This window comes from Zychaea mexicana (genome assembly GCF_025766255.1).
Source record: "Zychaea mexicana strain RSA 1403 chromosome Unknown BDB00scaffold_155, whole genome shotgun sequence".
Classification (NCBI taxonomy): Eukaryota; Fungi; Mucoromycota; class Mucoromycetes; order Mucorales; family Lichtheimiaceae; genus Zychaea; species Zychaea mexicana.
Window position 1 is genome coordinate 56410 of NW_026516818.1, and position 16328 is coordinate 72737.

The 16328-nt window shown below is 42.9% G+C and overlaps 7 protein-coding genes across 7 annotated transcripts; 4 read left to right on the forward strand and 3 right to left on the reverse strand.

Moving 5' to 3' along the window:
- The first annotated feature begins 267 nt into the window (after positions 1–267).
- BDB00DRAFT_856446 (uncharacterized protein) lies at positions 268–2357 on the forward strand. The gene is made up of 4 exons (XM_053125786.1): positions 268–995; positions 1107–1299; positions 1408–1484; positions 1577–2357. Exons 1-4 carry the CDS (start codon positions 444–446, stop codon positions 2045–2047), a joined length of 1293 nt encoding a protein of 430 aa, XP_052973318.1. The 5' UTR covers positions 268–443; the 3' UTR covers positions 2048–2357.
- A 2717-nt stretch (positions 2358–5074) lies between these two features.
- Positions 5075–5854, reverse strand: BDB00DRAFT_792962 (40S ribosomal protein S23; the record flags this gene model as incomplete). The annotated part of the gene is made up of 3 exons (XM_053121169.1): positions 5075–5342; positions 5468–5633; positions 5851–5854. 3 exons carry the CDS (start codon positions 5852–5854, stop codon positions 5075–5077), a joined length of 438 nt encoding a protein of 145 aa, XP_052973319.1.
- A 465-nt stretch (positions 5855–6319) lies between these two features.
- On the forward strand, positions 6320–7793 carry BDB00DRAFT_775152 (putative zinc finger motif, C2HC5-type-domain-containing protein; the record flags this gene model as incomplete). The annotated part of the gene is made up of 4 exons (XM_053120204.1): positions 6320–6588; positions 6666–6826; positions 6913–7273; positions 7442–7793. 4 exons carry the CDS (start codon positions 6320–6322, stop codon positions 7791–7793), a joined length of 1143 nt encoding a protein of 380 aa, XP_052973320.1.
- A 725-nt stretch (positions 7794–8518) lies between these two features.
- BDB00DRAFT_984305 (DnaJ domain-containing protein) lies at positions 8519–8719 on the reverse strand (the record flags this gene model as incomplete). The annotated part of the gene is made up of 1 exon (XM_053130007.1): positions 8519–8719. A coding segment is annotated over one exon (201 nt), but the record flags the coding sequence as incomplete, so codon positions are not given.
- A 3863-nt stretch (positions 8720–12582) lies between these two features.
- On the reverse strand, positions 12583–13939 carry BDB00DRAFT_154790 (uncharacterized protein). Its single transcript, XM_053116258.1, has one exon. It carries the CDS (start codon positions 13447–13449, stop codon positions 12880–12882), a length of 570 nt encoding a protein of 189 aa, XP_052973322.1. The 5' UTR covers positions 13450–13939; the 3' UTR covers positions 12583–12879.
- BDB00DRAFT_856467 (uncharacterized protein) lies at positions 13715–15364 on the forward strand. The gene is made up of 5 exons (XM_053125787.1): positions 13715–14095; positions 14206–14219; positions 14384–14421; positions 14529–14734; positions 14886–15364. Exons 1-5 carry the CDS (start codon positions 13983–13985, stop codon positions 14980–14982), a joined length of 468 nt encoding a protein of 155 aa, XP_052973323.1. The 5' UTR covers positions 13715–13982; the 3' UTR covers positions 14983–15364.
- BDB00DRAFT_154632 (uncharacterized protein) lies at positions 14894–16224 on the forward strand. The gene has a single exon (XM_053116257.1). It carries the CDS (start codon positions 15185–15187, stop codon positions 15917–15919), a length of 735 nt encoding a protein of 244 aa, XP_052973324.1. The 5' UTR covers positions 14894–15184; the 3' UTR covers positions 15920–16224.
- Positions 16225–16328: the final 104 nt, after the last annotated feature.

A 16328-nucleotide genomic window follows, 5' to 3' on the forward strand; every position in this document is an offset into this window, starting at 1 on the left:
AATGGATTATAAGTGATCCCCGTTGCAAAACAGAAGCCACAAGTTACACGTTTTATTGTTTACTTTTTACTGCTACGCTGTACAACCTTAACTGCAGCATAAAAAACAACAACAACAACAACAACATGGTTGCTTGTCGAATTGAAAATAGCTGAGAGAGAGGGGCGTCATCGCTATTACTAGATCAGGGAAACGCTCTCCATTGCGCTCGTTCTTTTAAATCTTTATATACATGTGCGCGCACGCATAGTTATATTCATGACGAGTAGTATTCTTCATTTCTAAATTTACATTCTGTTCTCTCTCAGATTAAATATAAAAAGTCCACCGATTTTTTCATCTCTCCAAATCGCGATTGATACTGTTTCTCTTCTTTTCACATTTTTCACTTGTCGTCGTGTATTACCTTACCCTGCTTATCACGAAATAGCTACATTATCTAGATGTCGTCCTCTGTGCCTATCCCTTCTGCTTCATCACCCAGCACAACATCCAGCGGCGACTCCGGACTCTTGGCCGTTGAATCGCCTACTTGGCTCCCCAACTTTGCTGTTCCATCGGGTGTTGCTACAAGCTACCAAACGAGTCGCAATACGGATCCTACATTGTCTACAGCAACGCTCAACTTGACTGCGTATCCCGAGCCATGGGGTACGCCTACGACCGATCATGCTGAGGTCCAAGCTGTTATTAATGCCATTGATTGGAACCATGTGCCCAATGCGACTGTCACTAAGGCGGGTTCCAACGGCGACTTGGACATGTCTGGTTATGACGCTGGTACCGATCCTTACTGTTGGTGGTCCGACACCAATTGTGTCAAGCCCAAAGTGTCTTACTTGCCCGAAGACATCTACTATTGTCCCCGCCCTGGTGATTGGGGCTTGACCTATGATGACGGTCCTTTCAATATCCCTGATACTGGCAATGCTTCGTGGGCTGAACCCCATCTGTACAACTTTCTTGCTGAGCATAACCAAACTGCTACACTCTTTGTAAGTTACTTTTTATCATTGCCAGCAACGTTTATTGGGTGGAAGGAAAAAGGATTATCACTCTAATTGCCTCCCCCTTTTTCAAAATAATCATGATGATTTTCGCACCAGTATATCGGTTCCAATGTAGCCACTTACCCAGCTGCTGCTCAACGCGCTGTCAACAACGGCCATGTGATTTGTATACACACATGGTCGCATCCTCAAATGACTGCACAGACAGATGAACTTGTTGTTGCCGAGCTTTATTGGTCGCTCCGTGCAGTGAAGGAAGCCACCGGTGTGACACCTAGATGCTGGAGACGTAAGTTGTAAAATGCTTCTGCACGGTCCAAAGACTGCTTTTTCTTTTGTTTGCGTGCTAATCCAATTTTACTCATTGCTACCGCAACCACTACTACTACTACTATAGCTCCCTATGGCGATGTTGATGACCGTGTCCGCGCTATTGCATGGCAGATGGGTATGCGTACCATCATTTGGGACGAGGTAAAGAAGAATCAATGATCAATATTTTATATCTTTTCTCTCTTCTTCTTTATCTCGAATCTCATCATTACTATTTACAACAACAAAAACAGGACACAAACGATTGGGATATGCCTGGTGATGGCGGAGGCAGCTTGAGCCCCGATACAGTCGATGGCTACTTTGAAGGTTGGGTTGAGGCTCGCAAGAACGGTACTGACAACCAACAAGGCCACATTATTCTTGAGCACGAATTGAATAACTCCACTGTCTCCATGGCTGAAAAATGGTTGCCCACGCTCCAACAGACGTTTAATGTCGTTACCGTACAAGAATGCATGAACATCTCACAGCCTTACTGGGAAACGTCGTGGGTGTACTCGACCGAGGCTAACCCTACCATCTCATCTTCGAATACAACTGCTTCGTCGTCGTCATCCACAAGTGCAGGAGCTGCTGGAACAAGCAATGCAAGCGCCTCTGGGGATGCATCGCTTGACAGCATGGCTCCGGTTCATTTGGTTCCTTCTTTGCAATTGTTTGTGCTTTTGTTACTGGCATTTAAGTTCCTTCGCGTTTTCTAATAAACAATCACAAAGCATAACTACGAAGGAGTAGTAGTACTGCTAATGCTATTACCCATTTTTTTCTTTATTGTTTGTCTATTATCTCTATAATAATGGCTCTTGATTTTTGTCTATTAGCAGCACATGCATATGATAACACTCTCCTTTATCGATCAAATGACTTCCTTTTCTTCTCTTTCCCATTATCATCCCCTTCTGTATTACATACATCAATTTATGCTATATATCAAACCACCAAAAGTAACACGAATTAAATCTTGATGACTTTGCAGTATGATAGATAATAAATGGCGAAACCTTTTCTGCGTGTTCTAATGAAAGAGAAAAGGTCTCTATACATTTGCTCTTTAATTTCAAAGAGTAAGTACGTGGTACTACTTAAACAGTATGGAAAAACACCCGCTCAGAACGAGCTGTCAGAGCTTATGTAAATGGAATTATACCGATATTATATTTGTATACAGTGGTTCCCTGTTTAATTTTAACCTCAAAGGGGCTCTATAAAGTGTTAAAACTACTGAGGGTTGACACAAAACGAGGGTGATTCAAGCAGTGTTCTATGCTTAAAGGGGATATAGAAAAAAGTTGAAATAACCGAGGGTTTATTTTATTGAGAGTGAAATTAAACGAGGACCACTGTGTATACTTTTAGCTAATCAATTAACGATTAATTGTATTGTGAGTTACTGAAGAGATTTCCGATGATGCTCTACTTTTCGTACAACACTAAGAGACTTGTATAGTATGTTAAGAAAAGTGACCCAAGTACCAAAGCAGCAGTGACAAAAATGCAATGCACGTGTGATCTCGACCCTGTCGCTTATATTGTTGACGGAACAAACCGGGCTCAACATTAGAGAAATTTCAAACATGAAGAACATCACTCTTTACTAGGGAAAATAACAAAGCATATCTGTATGAGCGACACAAACTTTTTATATTGCACCTTGATGGAAAAGAAGGCTATGATGATCTCGTGCTACAGTACTACATTGTATATTTCAAAAATAAACACTTTCAAAGGGTCCTCTTGGTTTCATATTGAACCACTGTGTACATACATGTATAGTAGGTTTTAGAGATGAGGGTTTTCTCTGCATTTTATGCACTAGCAGCTTTATTATCATGCTATATCACGCGCCTTTTCGTCATGTACCAAATGTCACACCAACATAGACCATGCTCATTGTTATTAATACCGGATCACAATGCAGTATCGCTTCCACTGTCGTACATACGGTATTATTTTTTCTCAACTTTTGCCGGGGACGACGGGCAAGAACATCAGTACTGTATTTGCTATAAAAGACCGATTACTTGGAGAATGCCGATCAAAGTTTTTGTTATCTTCCCCTGACGTAATCTTTCATATTACTGATAAGACAAACTTTCCTTTAGAGTATATATTGTAGGATAGTAACAACACCGTATGTCATATACGAAGAAGTAGCGTATAATAAAATAAACACCCTATTAGCATAACCGATCGCTATTCTTATTGTTTAGCCCTGCTTATATCATATGTAGCGAATCGAATCACCCGGTAAGCGTCAGCATGATCTTATATATATGGATCAATATGATGTTTTACATTTCAGAATTGAAAAGTTTCAGAAATGATGATGTCCGTTCACACCGCTCTCGCTCTTGAGAATGCTGTTATTGATTCTCGGCTAGTTTTTTATATATATGGTTGATCCACTTACCATTTGTCTTTGTTGCCGGTATTCAAGATTAACACTTTTTCTGTTGTTGCTTGTGCTTTTAAATGCCTTTCATCGTAAACTCATCAACGCCCGGTTTTGTCTGGCTAAGAGAACAACCAAGTGATTGATTAATCGGTAGTAGCCTTTGTGATCCTCTCTTATATTTCTCTTCTTTGAAAAGAAAAGCAGTAATATAAACATAATCTTTGGCCGCCAGCATTTCTTACAAACAAACTTTATTTTTATGCGCGTTCGACTGAAGGCTCAACCGATGCATACGAATTAAACGCGTCGAAGCCATACATACATTAAAAAAATAATACAGCTTTGCTCAAAAACTTGAATCATGTTGATCGTATTGGTCCTGAAAATGTATCTCGTTGGTACAGTAGATACTTTCTATTCCAGGACTCTACCGCGGCGCACACAGTTGATTTCGGCCTTGGATTGCCCTTGTTTCTTTTGATCAGCTTTTGCGTACAAATGCCTTGAATACGATACCTACATTTATATAGTTAGGAAACTGAAGTTGAACCTTTTGTCTACGGATGACAGACGAGGTTTCGCCTAATATCGTGGATCCTTCTAATTTATGTGTATGATGACAGCTGCAAATGATATCACACAGCGTATATCGTTTCAAGTTGATTGTACATACATTTAGCCCATAACGAGATTTGGACAAGAAGTACAAATAGAGATTTCGTGAATCAATTTACTATAGAAAGTAGCACAATTAACACAAAATGGATTGGAGAATGTTTACCCTATATTTTACACTGAGCTAGCTTGGTCAAGACATACAGCTCATCATATGCCACTATTTCGCAGACAACATGTTCGCATATCATTTTAAAAGTCCAAGGGTTCGCCCAAAGAAATTGATAGTGTTGTCATCCAACATGCTATCACGGATGGCCAAAAAATAATAATAAAAACAATGGTACCGTTTTAATTGATGCGCCACAATCTCTCCTTGAAGTTCTAATCGAATAGTAACCCAAAAGCCATAACTAATTAGATTATGTGGAGCACCTTGACAACCAAAAGTTAGCCTAATCCTACTCAATCCTAAGCCATAGCACCGATTTACATAGACCAAACTAAACCTTCTCCCAAAGCCAGACTAACAAAAATATGTTTTCTGCATGTATAGCCCTCCTTACTGCATCCTATCCTTCCCAAATGCGTACATACGCATATTAAACAAAGTGACGAGTTGCCAGAAAGAACAATACAAGAAAATATGTCGACTGCAAAAAAGAGAGTGTGTGAGAGAGAATACTTTATTGCATAAGAGCGTACAAAAGAAAGACATTTATGATCTGGGCTTTTCCTTCTTCTCCTTGTACAAAGCAAGAAGCGAGACACCGGCGACCTTGACGACCTTGAAACGGACACCAGGAATATCACCAATGGCACGACCCTTACGACCGAAACCGGCAATAAGCACTTCATCGTTTTCGTCGACGTAGTTCAAGCAACCGTCGTTGGGAACGAAAGCAGTGACCTTCTTGCCGTTCTTGATAAGCTGAACACGGACACACTTACGAATGGCAGAGTTAGGCTGCTTGGCTTCGACACCACTATTACGATAAAATTACATTATGCGTCAATTTTCAAAAATCTCTGATCTCCTTCCTTCCTTGAGCAGCGTAAAATTGTCCGCGCTTCTTCTTCATATGCACACGTTTTATAAAAGAGTTCTTACATCTTTTCAAGGACAATGCCCTTAGCGTGCGAAGCACCAGCAAATGGCGAAGAACGGAAAGCGGTGCCGAGAGCACGCTTCTTGTACTGCTTGTCAGCCCAACGTTGCTCGCGACGGTCAATGCGAAGCTTACGGGCGGCATTCAAACCTCTAGGTTGTCCCTTACCTGTAAGAGAATGTAGAAAAATTGTTAATTCACAATAAAAACCTGACACTGAACCCATTCCGACATTGTGTGTATATGTCCCTCTGTCTAAACGCTTTTCGAACACGTATCCATCCATTTCGATCATTCATCTATCCATCCGCATTTCCATCCATCCATTTTGGTGCTTCACCATTCCACATTCATCCCGTAATATATCTCATATACTCCAACGTACCCATGGTTGCTTATATGGTTTATCGGAAAGAAGGTTCCTACAGTGGCCGCTGCCCCCAAGTGATATTGCCCGATTGCCGCAGCCGAACCGGACGGACTTTTAGAGAAATTGCTGTGTGGTCATTCACTGCGGTTCCGACGTTTTGGATTTAAGCAGCTTCTCTTAACTTTTCCCAAAACGTATTGTCTCCACTCAACGATAATAGAATGGAGCTCGAAACCTGGGCAGTGAATGAATTAAGTCAATTTCTCGGCATTGACGATGAGACTTTGAAAACGCAAGTTCTTCCATACTTGTTTTCTTTTGAATCGCCCGATGCACTGCGCGACCACTTGATGGTACAGTTTTGACATTTCCAGCCTCCACTATATTCCCACCAATAGTGTATCTTTTGAGCAGAGAAAAGAACGAAAATCTCCTGACAGAAATCTACTTGTTTACTCAAATATTGGCGAAATGAATTTAGGATATGCTCGGTACCAACGAAGACGCACTTGCTTTTATCCAAGAGTTTTCAACACGTCGCTTCAACAGAAACACTGGCAAAAAAGCTGCTACTGCTACTGCAACAAGTAGTTCCAGTCCGCAGCAGAAACCACAACAGCCGCAGCAAAAGCAGCAGCAGCAGAACGAACTGTTTCCAACCCTTCCAGCCGATCAATACCACAATGAAACTGAATGGCCTGCCAATATTAATGTGTACATGAAGAAGGATACCCAGGGCGACTACTATTCAGGGTAAGACCTGCATAACAGCAAATCATACTTGTGCTTGTTCGATTAATGCAGATGTTATTTTTACTAAAAACCGGCAGTGGTGGTGCCAAAAAGAATAACAAGAGCAAATTCAACTCTACTACAACTGAATCTAAAAAGAAAAAGAAGAATGAAATGACGCTCGAAGCAGCTTTGAAAGAACTCCACATCAAGGCATCTACAGAAGAGAATGGCGAACGACGACCATGTCAATGCCAAGGTATGGCGATACAACAAATTGATTTTTATCTGCTCTCCTATCGAGTATATAATGCATGGGCAGGCTATTAATTCAAACGTTCTTAGCCACAAAACATCAGCTTTTGACGATCGCGCCCAACTGCTTAAATTGTGGCAAGATTATATGTACTGTTGAAGGGACGGGCCCATGTACATTCTGCGGCACTCCTGTTCTCTCAAAAGAACAACAAGTAGCACTCATTGCAGAAGCCAAGCGCAAACGCACTGAAGAAAAACAGCGAATCAATGCACAACAACAATCAAGTAAAAAGCGAAGCAAAGCATCGGTAACACAATCTGTTGGTTATGCTGCCAAAGTCAGTGGTAGGATAATTCCTCAAAATGCATATGAGGAACCAACATTCACTCACGACCAAGAAGAGCAAAACCGACAGCATGCAGAAGCACATAAGGAAAAGCTACTCGAGTTCCAACGGAGCAGTGCGAAACGGACGACTGTTATTGATCAAGCGACTGACTTCACATTACCAACCGACCAACTGAACCCATGGCTTACACCTCAGGAACGCGCATTGGAAATGAAAAAGAATCAATCAAACATGAGGCGTCTTATGCGGTCAACGGACCAATCTAGACGACGTGTTATGACTATCGACGTTCAATCACGCCAAGTTGTCCTGGACAAAGCCGATTCGTCCTCAGATGAAGAATCAGAGCCAGAAGATTTACCTGCTGCCAACAGATCACAGAAAGACATGCAGCAGCATAAAGAAAACGACGGATCTGCGCGTACATATGCGAATAACCCTCTTTTGAAGGGTCTTGAAGCACCTAAATTTGTTGGCAAGCAAGGACCGTTGAAGGGCGGTCGAAATCGGAGGAAAGAGCGTGTTCAGTACGACGATATCGACATATTTGATGATTACCAATATGCATCAAGTATTGCTGACGACCGCGATATTGCATTAGAGCCAGCATGCGGTTAATTCTTACTAGTGCTTTACAACCTTATTTCCACTAAACGGTTTCCCAAACAATGTTGCAGATGGTTAAAAAAAACAAATTCTATTGAAATGTAGCGGATTGGAGATAGAAGGTGGTCAATTTAACAAGAGGATAAAATGATGTGAGAATGGGAGTGCGAAAGAAGAGTGAGGATATACATTTTTTATCTACATATTGTGTGATTTAATCATGGTGAATGTGGTGATGATAAGAACTGAGAGGTGTCAGGAGGGAATCATGAAGACATGGTCTATCGTCGTGCTTCTAGCTTGTGTTCGCCCTTTGTGTTTTGCTTCCACTTTTGTTGGGCGTAGGTAATGCCAATAAGAACAGCACCTAAACGCCATAAGCGCGACCAGATTGTATCGATTCGACTGTGATGATGTGGATGTCCGTCTTCGTCCAATCCAGCCGCCCGTCGCCGCTCGGCTGCTTGTGAAACGCGCTGCTGCCGGCGCACTTCTTCATTTTCGTAGTGTCGTGCATAATGTTCTCGATAATTAAAAGTACTACCCGTTTTAGCTCCTTTCATGCCTTCTGCTTGTGCGCGTGCACTCGCTGATCCGGTGTTCTCTCGTCGTCGTGCACGGCCATGCCACGATTGCGAAGGCCCTGTGCGGAAAGCCGCATTGTAGACAGCTGAAGCGTTGCTACCATAGTAAGACGACGTGGCCGAATCACTACCATCACCATAGTCCACGGCAGAATCATACCGTCGACGACTTGCTTCGTTGCCTAGCACTGCATAAGCTTCGTTGACCTCGAGAAATTTAGCATGGGCGTCTGTGTTGTTTGGATTGAGATCAGGATGGTATTGTTTCGATAATCGATAGTATTGCTTTTTAATGACTCGTTTGTCGGCATTGCGATGAACGTTGAGAACGTCGTAATGATTTTTTCTTTTCAAAGCAAAGGCGGTGGAATGAAATGGACGTCGAATTACAGATGGATTCATCATTTAAACCATAGGAGTCGTACAAGCGATGTATGCTTTGAGAAACGCAAGGAAAAAAGGCACTAATAATGTCTTACCCGATTTCTATATCTTTTCCCATTTGTTGCCGACAGCGGAAAATTGATTTTCCTGTTTCATTCCAGGAATCTCTGCAGTTGTGATTGATACTGATGACTGGTGTTCTATCTTCCAGCAGGTTGTGCTAAGCAAAGGCCTGTTTGTGGACACGTGATGCCCTTGGGTACTGCATAGCAGCAAATACAGTGTGGGTATTTCAATTTGCCACAGTGAGTCTGAACAATTTGGCTGAGCTTAAGACCCACGCTGAAAATTAGAGGTGTTTTTTTTGTTCCTGAGTTGCTGTACTTAGAAAAACGACCACATCAACTGGTTTTTATAACTTTAAAACTAATCACACAGAACGAACGCGTCAGAGAATTGATCTTTCAGCGATGACTTGATGATCGTCACTGTCGATGATAGCGCTATTGCAATAGTCATACGCAAAATCCGAGATGTACCTTTTTTACGCAAAATATTCCACGTCTGTATAATCAAGTGTCACATTGAGAGGCAGGAGCTTAGTTTGGTCCATCAAACAACCAAGACATACAACTAAACTTATATAAAGTCTTTTGTCCCAGGAAAATATTAACGTAGAATACCTCAAATTGCTACATACTCTTTCTTTCGAGCAGTGTAACCATTAAATTGAGCGCAATGGCTTCATATCGATTTAGCCTCTCAACTTTGATGCGTCACCATAACCCTTCGTCGGGTACCTTTATCCTCCTTACTGGGAGGATAACACTTCCGGTAATTTTGGCTTGCATGCTACAGTGCACAACGTGATGCACTTGACCAGTACTCAACTTCATTTTACAAATATCGTATGTCTCTAACGATCGTATTTACTACGAAATATGTCACATTAATTCTTTAAGTGGTCTTCTATATCGAAAATGTTTCCATTTATTTATGAGCTTATGCTATGTTGGTTTTATCCCTATTATGTTAGGCTATGTCTCAAAAACTACTTCTAAGGATGGTCTAATATGTGCGGACTGTTCTCTAACAACCAAAGAGGAAAAGACTAGTACAAAAAGAAATTAAAGCTTTTCATGCAAAGTTACTTCCCAACTTAGGTAGAGGAGGCATTGTCAGTAAACCCGTTCTTATGGTACTGATCCTTCTTTTGCACGTATTATGTGTTTCTCAATTTACAAAACTTTTATTATAGGTAACAACTTATTCTTTTATGTTTGCATATATCTATTTTACTCCTCGGTTCTACGACGCTTTATCTCTTTTCCTAATTTGTCTATGCTGATACCAAGATCACGACGTTCTTCTTCCAACTGGCTTGCAGCAGCGGTGGTCGATATATGGCTTTCTTGTGCCATCCGCTCGACTTCTTCATATATCAATTTTCTTCGGCAGAAAAACCTCGACTCCGTGGGATCCTTTCTCCATTGCGTGCGGTACGTTTCTTCCAGAGACTGAACTGAAGGCTGCCCAGCAATTCCAATGGTGTACTCGCGCCAGACATCGGTTACAGTTCTAAGCTTTCTGTTAAGCTTATAGCTTAGTGGAGGCGGTGACGGCGATGCCAAAGATGAAGTTTCCATTGGAAGCACATCGCCAGTTGCCATAAATACTTTAGGAAGCTCGCCTCGAAGTTGTGCTTTACAATATAATAAATAGTAGCTATATACCTGAATGAAAACGATCCTCAAATACTTCAAGAATCCCAAAAAGTTTGGACCTGCGAGATCGTTTTGGACAGCCCTCGTCTCGAACTTGCTTTCCCAGTATTCAATATCTGGGAAAACTTTTTGTTGCAAGCTCTGTGGCGGATCGATTTTGGCCCGCGGTAACCAAAATGCACCTGCTTTTTGGGCATAGAAGCCAGCTAAAGCACGAATTGCCGGCTTCGGAAGGCTTGTCAAGTAGCATCCGATCATCTTGTCCGAGCCCCAACGTCCAATTCTGCGTTGGTCACTGTCAGAAACATTCTGTTCAGCAATCGACCTCAGAGCACTACCGCGGTTGATGTGCGTAATTTTGCTGGATCGAATACCGACAGCTCGGAGCGCTTCCTGATATCCATCTCTTTGTGTATTGTACGTTATAGCTTGCATACGGTTGGCACCCTTCAAGACGTGAATGTCGTACCAATGTCGACGTGACGTAAAATCGGGGAACGCAAAAAAGGTGGAATGCCAAAGCTCCAATTGGACAAACTTCTGCACAGCGGTATCTGATGGCAGCTCCGTACTCGACCCTTCAATGCTGATTGGTCTTGCCCTTATTCATAGTGATAACCAGAGCAATACACTTGGTCGGGCCTTCATCCTTGAACTCGGTACAGAACAAATCTGGCAGCTGCATAATACGCTTGGTCTCGCCTCGACCTAGTATCGCATGGCCGAGCAAAAAATCCAGTCGGTTGCGCAAATGATGAGGCGTATTACGTCCAATTTGATAGCGCGAAACGAGCTTCAGCTCATTCAACATATATCCGTCGTTAAGTGTGTCGATGCCACGGTCCTCGTACAGTATTCTTTTCTTTTACGCACTGCATTTTCCCGGTCATAATCGCTCAAGAAGTTTTGACAATCGTTCCTCAGGCTGGTGGGTACGTATTTCCAAGGACACTGGCTTGCACAGCTTGTAATGCTATAACTGCTTTGGCATAAGCATGTAGTGCTTCTTTACCCAAGCGCTTGGATTTGCCGTCTGGGAGCTTATCTTTCTTGTTTTTAATATTACCATTGGCCACTATTTCTTTCAAGAAAGCAACAAGTTTGGTTTCAAAGACGGTGTCGCCATCTCTAAACTCTAGTTTGTTGCACCACGACTTAAAAGAATACACAAATAACAACAAACAAAAAGTTAGTGTTACTGAGGTTGACATGCTTTCTTTGAATTCTCTAGCGCTCTAACTACTAAACAACACACCTTCCAATGCGCCTGCTCAAAAGATACATGTTTCTTGTGTTTTCTGTCAGTTCTCGAGATGTCTTGTCATTTCCGATTGGACTTGCTCCTCAAGAAATGCTTTATTGCGGTCATTGACACTGACTTGAGAGTTATTAGCAGTGCCTGGTGAAAGTCTCAACGCGCGCTGGCAGGACAAAGGTGAGTACATATTTGAGTCGGTATTGGCAGTGTGGATAACAATAAACTAACCACTGTTATTTCCTATAGGAAAAGAAGTTTTGCAACAAGCTTCCAGCAGCTCATCGGATGTCGATCACGCTGATGAAAACAGCATATATAGCGATAAACTTGACGAGCAAGTATCGCCTTTGCTCTCCAACAGCCATCGGAAATGCTATTGTTGGCGGTCTAGTAGTTGTAGATGAGCAAGACGCTGTAATACTCGGGTGCACTAAAAGGCGCATCAGAATGCTCACTACAGAATATCTAGAAAACACACGATGAGCTCCAAATACCGATTTTTTTAGCCAATCAAATTTTCAGTTATAGTTTTAGCAGTACTTGATAACTCAAAAAAAAATATGTAAAAGTGATCACGTATCAAGTTTTTGAGTTATCGAGTTTTTACTGCACACCAGAACGGTGACATGAAAAGTCGAATTATCAAGTTATAAAGTATCAAGTTATCGGGTGGGCACTGTATTTTTGAACCATAGAATTTTTGATTTGATTGTCTAATAGGCCACTGCTATGTAGCTCAATCAACCACTTGTTAAAGTCAATGCATATTTATGTATGAGCAACATGAACAGGCCTCATCTTCACTTTATACAGTACGCCGCAACGACGATGAACGTACTCTAAATGGTTTCTGCTGTTCGTGTTTGATTTGACTTTGGAAAGTGCATGTCGCACATCGTTTTCTTCTCCGTAACTTGGAATTGTATTTACAGCACTGATTTCAAATAGTGGATTCTGAGGTGATATATATAATTAGAAAGTTCTTTGTGAAACAGCACGTATCCATGATCCCGGACGAAGCTGCTCCTTTTCCCCTTCTTCCACGAACGTCGTGGCTGGTGAATGCACATATAAAAGCCATGTTTGAGATAGAAACCTTAACTTAAAAAAAACAATACGATGTTTTAAGTCTAAAGGGAAAGTTATTTTTATATCCGCCTTCGCTTTTGCTTGGCTTGCTGAGCATTGGGTGGTGATGACTGGGAAGCAGCGTAAGGAAGAGGGCCGATCGTCGGTTGCACAGCTTTTGTATCCAGGGTGGCAGCAGCAGCAGTAATAATAGATCGCTGATCTTTTAACCGAGGGTTTTTCTGTAGCCGTTGTTGTTGCAAAGCCAAGGAGGAGGGTGCTGATCTGTGGCGTTCCTGGAGTTTATTTCGAAAATCCTCCACAGTCTCAAATTCTGGTGCATAAGAAACCCGCAACACGTTGGCAAAAAACGGTCTATCGTCCATCGTCCGCTTAGCTTTACGAGCACTCATGACCGTTGCAAATGCAACCCAGACGACATCGTGGAATTCGTCTGAAGCAGCATGACTGTCGAGCATGCCGTGTTGCTGCACAGATCCAAAAAATTGGCATCGAGCAGTGAGATTGTCGACTAGACCTAGAGCTGGAATGTTTTCGTAAACGAGGTAACGCGACTCTTGAGCAATGGAATAGACTTTGACGGCGCGCGGGGTTTTGGAATCACGATATCCCGGTCTGTTCGTGGCCATTTTTCACCCTTTTAAGAGTGAGTTGTAGGGGAGGAGGACAGGTCTTGGCAACAAGAGAGCGAGAGAGAGAGCTTCCATGGTGGAAAAAAAGAAGGTTGGAGGGTGACTGCGCCAAGTGTGTGAGTGTGCCCATCAAAAAGTTGGATCCCGATAAATGAAATCATGCACATAAAAAACCCTCCTTCTTGTTCTTGTCTTTTTTTTTTCTATTTTTCTAATCAACTACAAACAATAGCAAAAGCAAAGCAAAACAACAATGGTAACAAGAACAGCTCAAGAACTGCAAGGTAAAGTACGGTACACGTCTTTGTTTATGCATTGGAAACTGACGCATATTGTTATTATGTAAAAGGGGACACTGCTCGCGCCATACAAATTCTCGAACTGTTTACAGGTCAGTCCTCTTTGTTATGCAAGATTGAGTATTGCTTTACTTGTTGGGTCTGATTTGGAAGGGTTGATCTGGAAGGAAACGAAAGGTTGCTAATTGAACGAATGAAATGGTAATAGATCCAAGCAAACGCGATGTGAAAATGCTCATTCCTCAAAGTGTTCTTGCTAATGCGCATGGACTCGTCTTTATTCGAATGTATCGAGGAGGGTTTATGGTATCGGCCAAGAAAGGCACGGGAATTATCATTGCACGGTAAGCAGGCGAAGGACACTATTGGATGTGGGGATACCTATTATTACAAGTGAGAGTGTCTAAATACGGGATGGTATTCTTTGGTTATTTTTTTCTCTATTGTCTTCCAGGTTACCAGATGGAAGTAAGTGTAGAAAATGCTTACCGGGGTGGGGGAGGGGGAGGGCTGGTTGGCTGCTTGGGTTTTGGGGAAGGTTTGAAATGCAGCGGGTGACCGACCGACTGCCCAATACAATGTTCGATGGTCGTTATGATGTGTCTTAACCACTTTTGAGCAACGTCAAAAAGGTTGGTCCGCGCCTTCTGGAATTTCTATGGGAGCATTGGTACGTTCATTCGATAGCAAGAGGATTTTTTGTCTTGTGACGTATACGAATTAAATCACCCTGTCGCTAGCCATTGGCTAACTCCTTTCGAATTGGGACACTACTAGGGATTTGGACACCAAGCAGGCGTTGAAGTGATCGACTCGATCATCGTCATGAACTATCGAGCTGCAGTCAAGTCATTTTTCGATGGCGGAGGTCAACTTCAGCTGGGCGCCAACGTGTCTGTGAGTGCAGGTCCTTTGGGTCGCGCTGCCAATGTGTCAGCAGCCGCATCAAGTGGCCAGTATATCTCTGCGACCTATGCTTATAGGTAAGAAAGGAAGGAAGGAAGGAAGGAAGAAAAGTAGTTATCATACCATGGTTGGGCGGGTGAATAAGCATAACAATGGGGACGATGCTGCAGAAAGCTCACACGGTGCTCTCTTTAAATGTCATGTGCGTGTGTGTGGTGTCTACTGTAGTGCATCCAAAGGTTTATTTGCAGGTAAAAATAGAAACCAGCTTGTGCCTTTTCTTCATGTGTGTGTTGGGTGGGAGCTGAGCGGTGGTGGTAAATAAACAAATATTGACTAGTAGTGCCGTGTTTACAGGGTACTCGTTTGAAGGTTCCAAGATATCCGAACGCGTGAACACAAACGCGGCGTTTTACGGAAGAAGTATTGGTGCACGAGAGATTTTGACAGGTGGAGTGCCTCGACCTCCTCAAGCTCAGCGGTTGTACGATATTTTGGCATCGCTTGGCGCAGGTCCGCGACCCGGCATGCCCTTTGCTCCAAAGAAGGGTCCACCCTTGCCTGTACCACCATCACAGCAACAACAGCAACAACAGCAACAACAACAACAACAACAACAGCAACTCCCTTCATCGCCTTATCATTCCTCTTCACCTTACTCTCCACGATACAATAACATTCCCGGAGTTGGTAACGGAGCAGCAGCAGCAGCAGCAGCAGCAACAGGTACAAACGACGCATGGCGACGTTCTAGCTTTCAAAAGCCACCAGAAGGACAACAACAGCAGCAGCAGCAGCAGCAGCATGTTTCCTTTGATGAACCGCCACCTCCATACGAACCTTCGAACAATCCAAACATGTATGCATCGACAGCGACCGGTGATGTGAAACAAGGCGCATCCACATCCCCGTCATCGTCAGGAGGTTACCAGCCAGAACCAGTAGCAGCAGCTGCAAGCGACAACAGTAGCAATGCAGCAGCAACAGCGCCTGGGTACACTGCGTCACCAGGTTACGAGCATTTTTACGCAAGCGATACCAAAAAGAATCCTTCTGGATTCGATCAACAGCAAGGAGAGTCCACGGTGGTGGTGGCAAAATACAACTTTAGTGGCGAACAGCCGGGCGATCTGACGTTTTCCGAGGGCGATTATATCATTGTGACTCAACGGAAAATCGATCGTCAAGCGTGGTGGGAAGGCGAGATAGGGACCCGGAAAGGCATGTTTCCTGCCAATTATACCGAAGACGTTTCATCATGATTTTAAAGCAAAATAAACGGAGTGAGGGGAGTTGTCTGTGGGCGTGGACACAAGAAGATCAAGAAGAAGACAACGCTATCTGATGCATATAAGTGCGTGCGTGCTGTTACATGTGTTGCGAAGAAGAAGAGGAAGAAGGTAACGGAAGAAAGGACAAGTATCTATTTTGGGCTGCTGTGAAATAGCCACATATGTTATTAACGCCGTAGCCAATATAAACACTTGATTGCAATGTGCTGCTGCTGCTGTTGTTTGGGCGTGTGGGCCACACATCTTTTTATTGTTTTGCACCCGAGTTGCTTTTCGTGTCACTTTTTCTTTCGGGGGAGGAAGGTGGTTGGGTAGTGGGTGGAAAGAGCAAAGCGTGTAGGTAGGTAGGTGGTACACACGTGAGGCTGCCACAGCAAGT

Bases quoted from the DNA above. Each gene is read 5' to 3' on its own strand.
- BDB00DRAFT_856446 (XM_053125786.1), top strand. From the start codon at position 444: ATGTCGTCCTCTGTGCCTATCCCTTCTGCTTCATCACCCAGCACAACA. The intron at 996-1,106 runs GTAAGTTACTTT...TTTTCGCACCAG, and splicing joins ACCAAACTGCTACACTCTTT to TATATCGGTTCCAATGTAGC. The intron at 1,485-1,576 runs GTAAAGAAGAAT...CAACAAAAACAG, and splicing joins GTACCATCATTTGGGACGAG to GACACAAACGATTGGGATAT.
- BDB00DRAFT_154790 (XM_053116258.1), bottom strand. From the start codon at position 13,449: ATGGCCACGAACAGACCGGGATATCGTGATTCCAAAACCCCGCGCGCC.
- BDB00DRAFT_856467 (XM_053125787.1), top strand. From the start codon at position 13,983: ATGCTCATTCCTCAAAGTGTTCTTGCTAATGCGCATGGACTCGTCTTT. The intron at 14,422-14,528 runs GTACGTTCATTC...GGACACTACTAG, and splicing joins GAATTTCTATGGGAGCATTG to GGATTTGGACACCAAGCAGG. The intron at 14,735-14,885 runs GTAAGAAAGGAA...TGTCTACTGTAG, and splicing joins TCTGCGACCTATGCTTATAG to TGCATCCAAAGGTTTATTTG.
- BDB00DRAFT_154632 (XM_053116257.1), top strand. From the start codon at position 15,185: ATGCCCTTTGCTCCAAAGAAGGGTCCACCCTTGCCTGTACCACCATCA.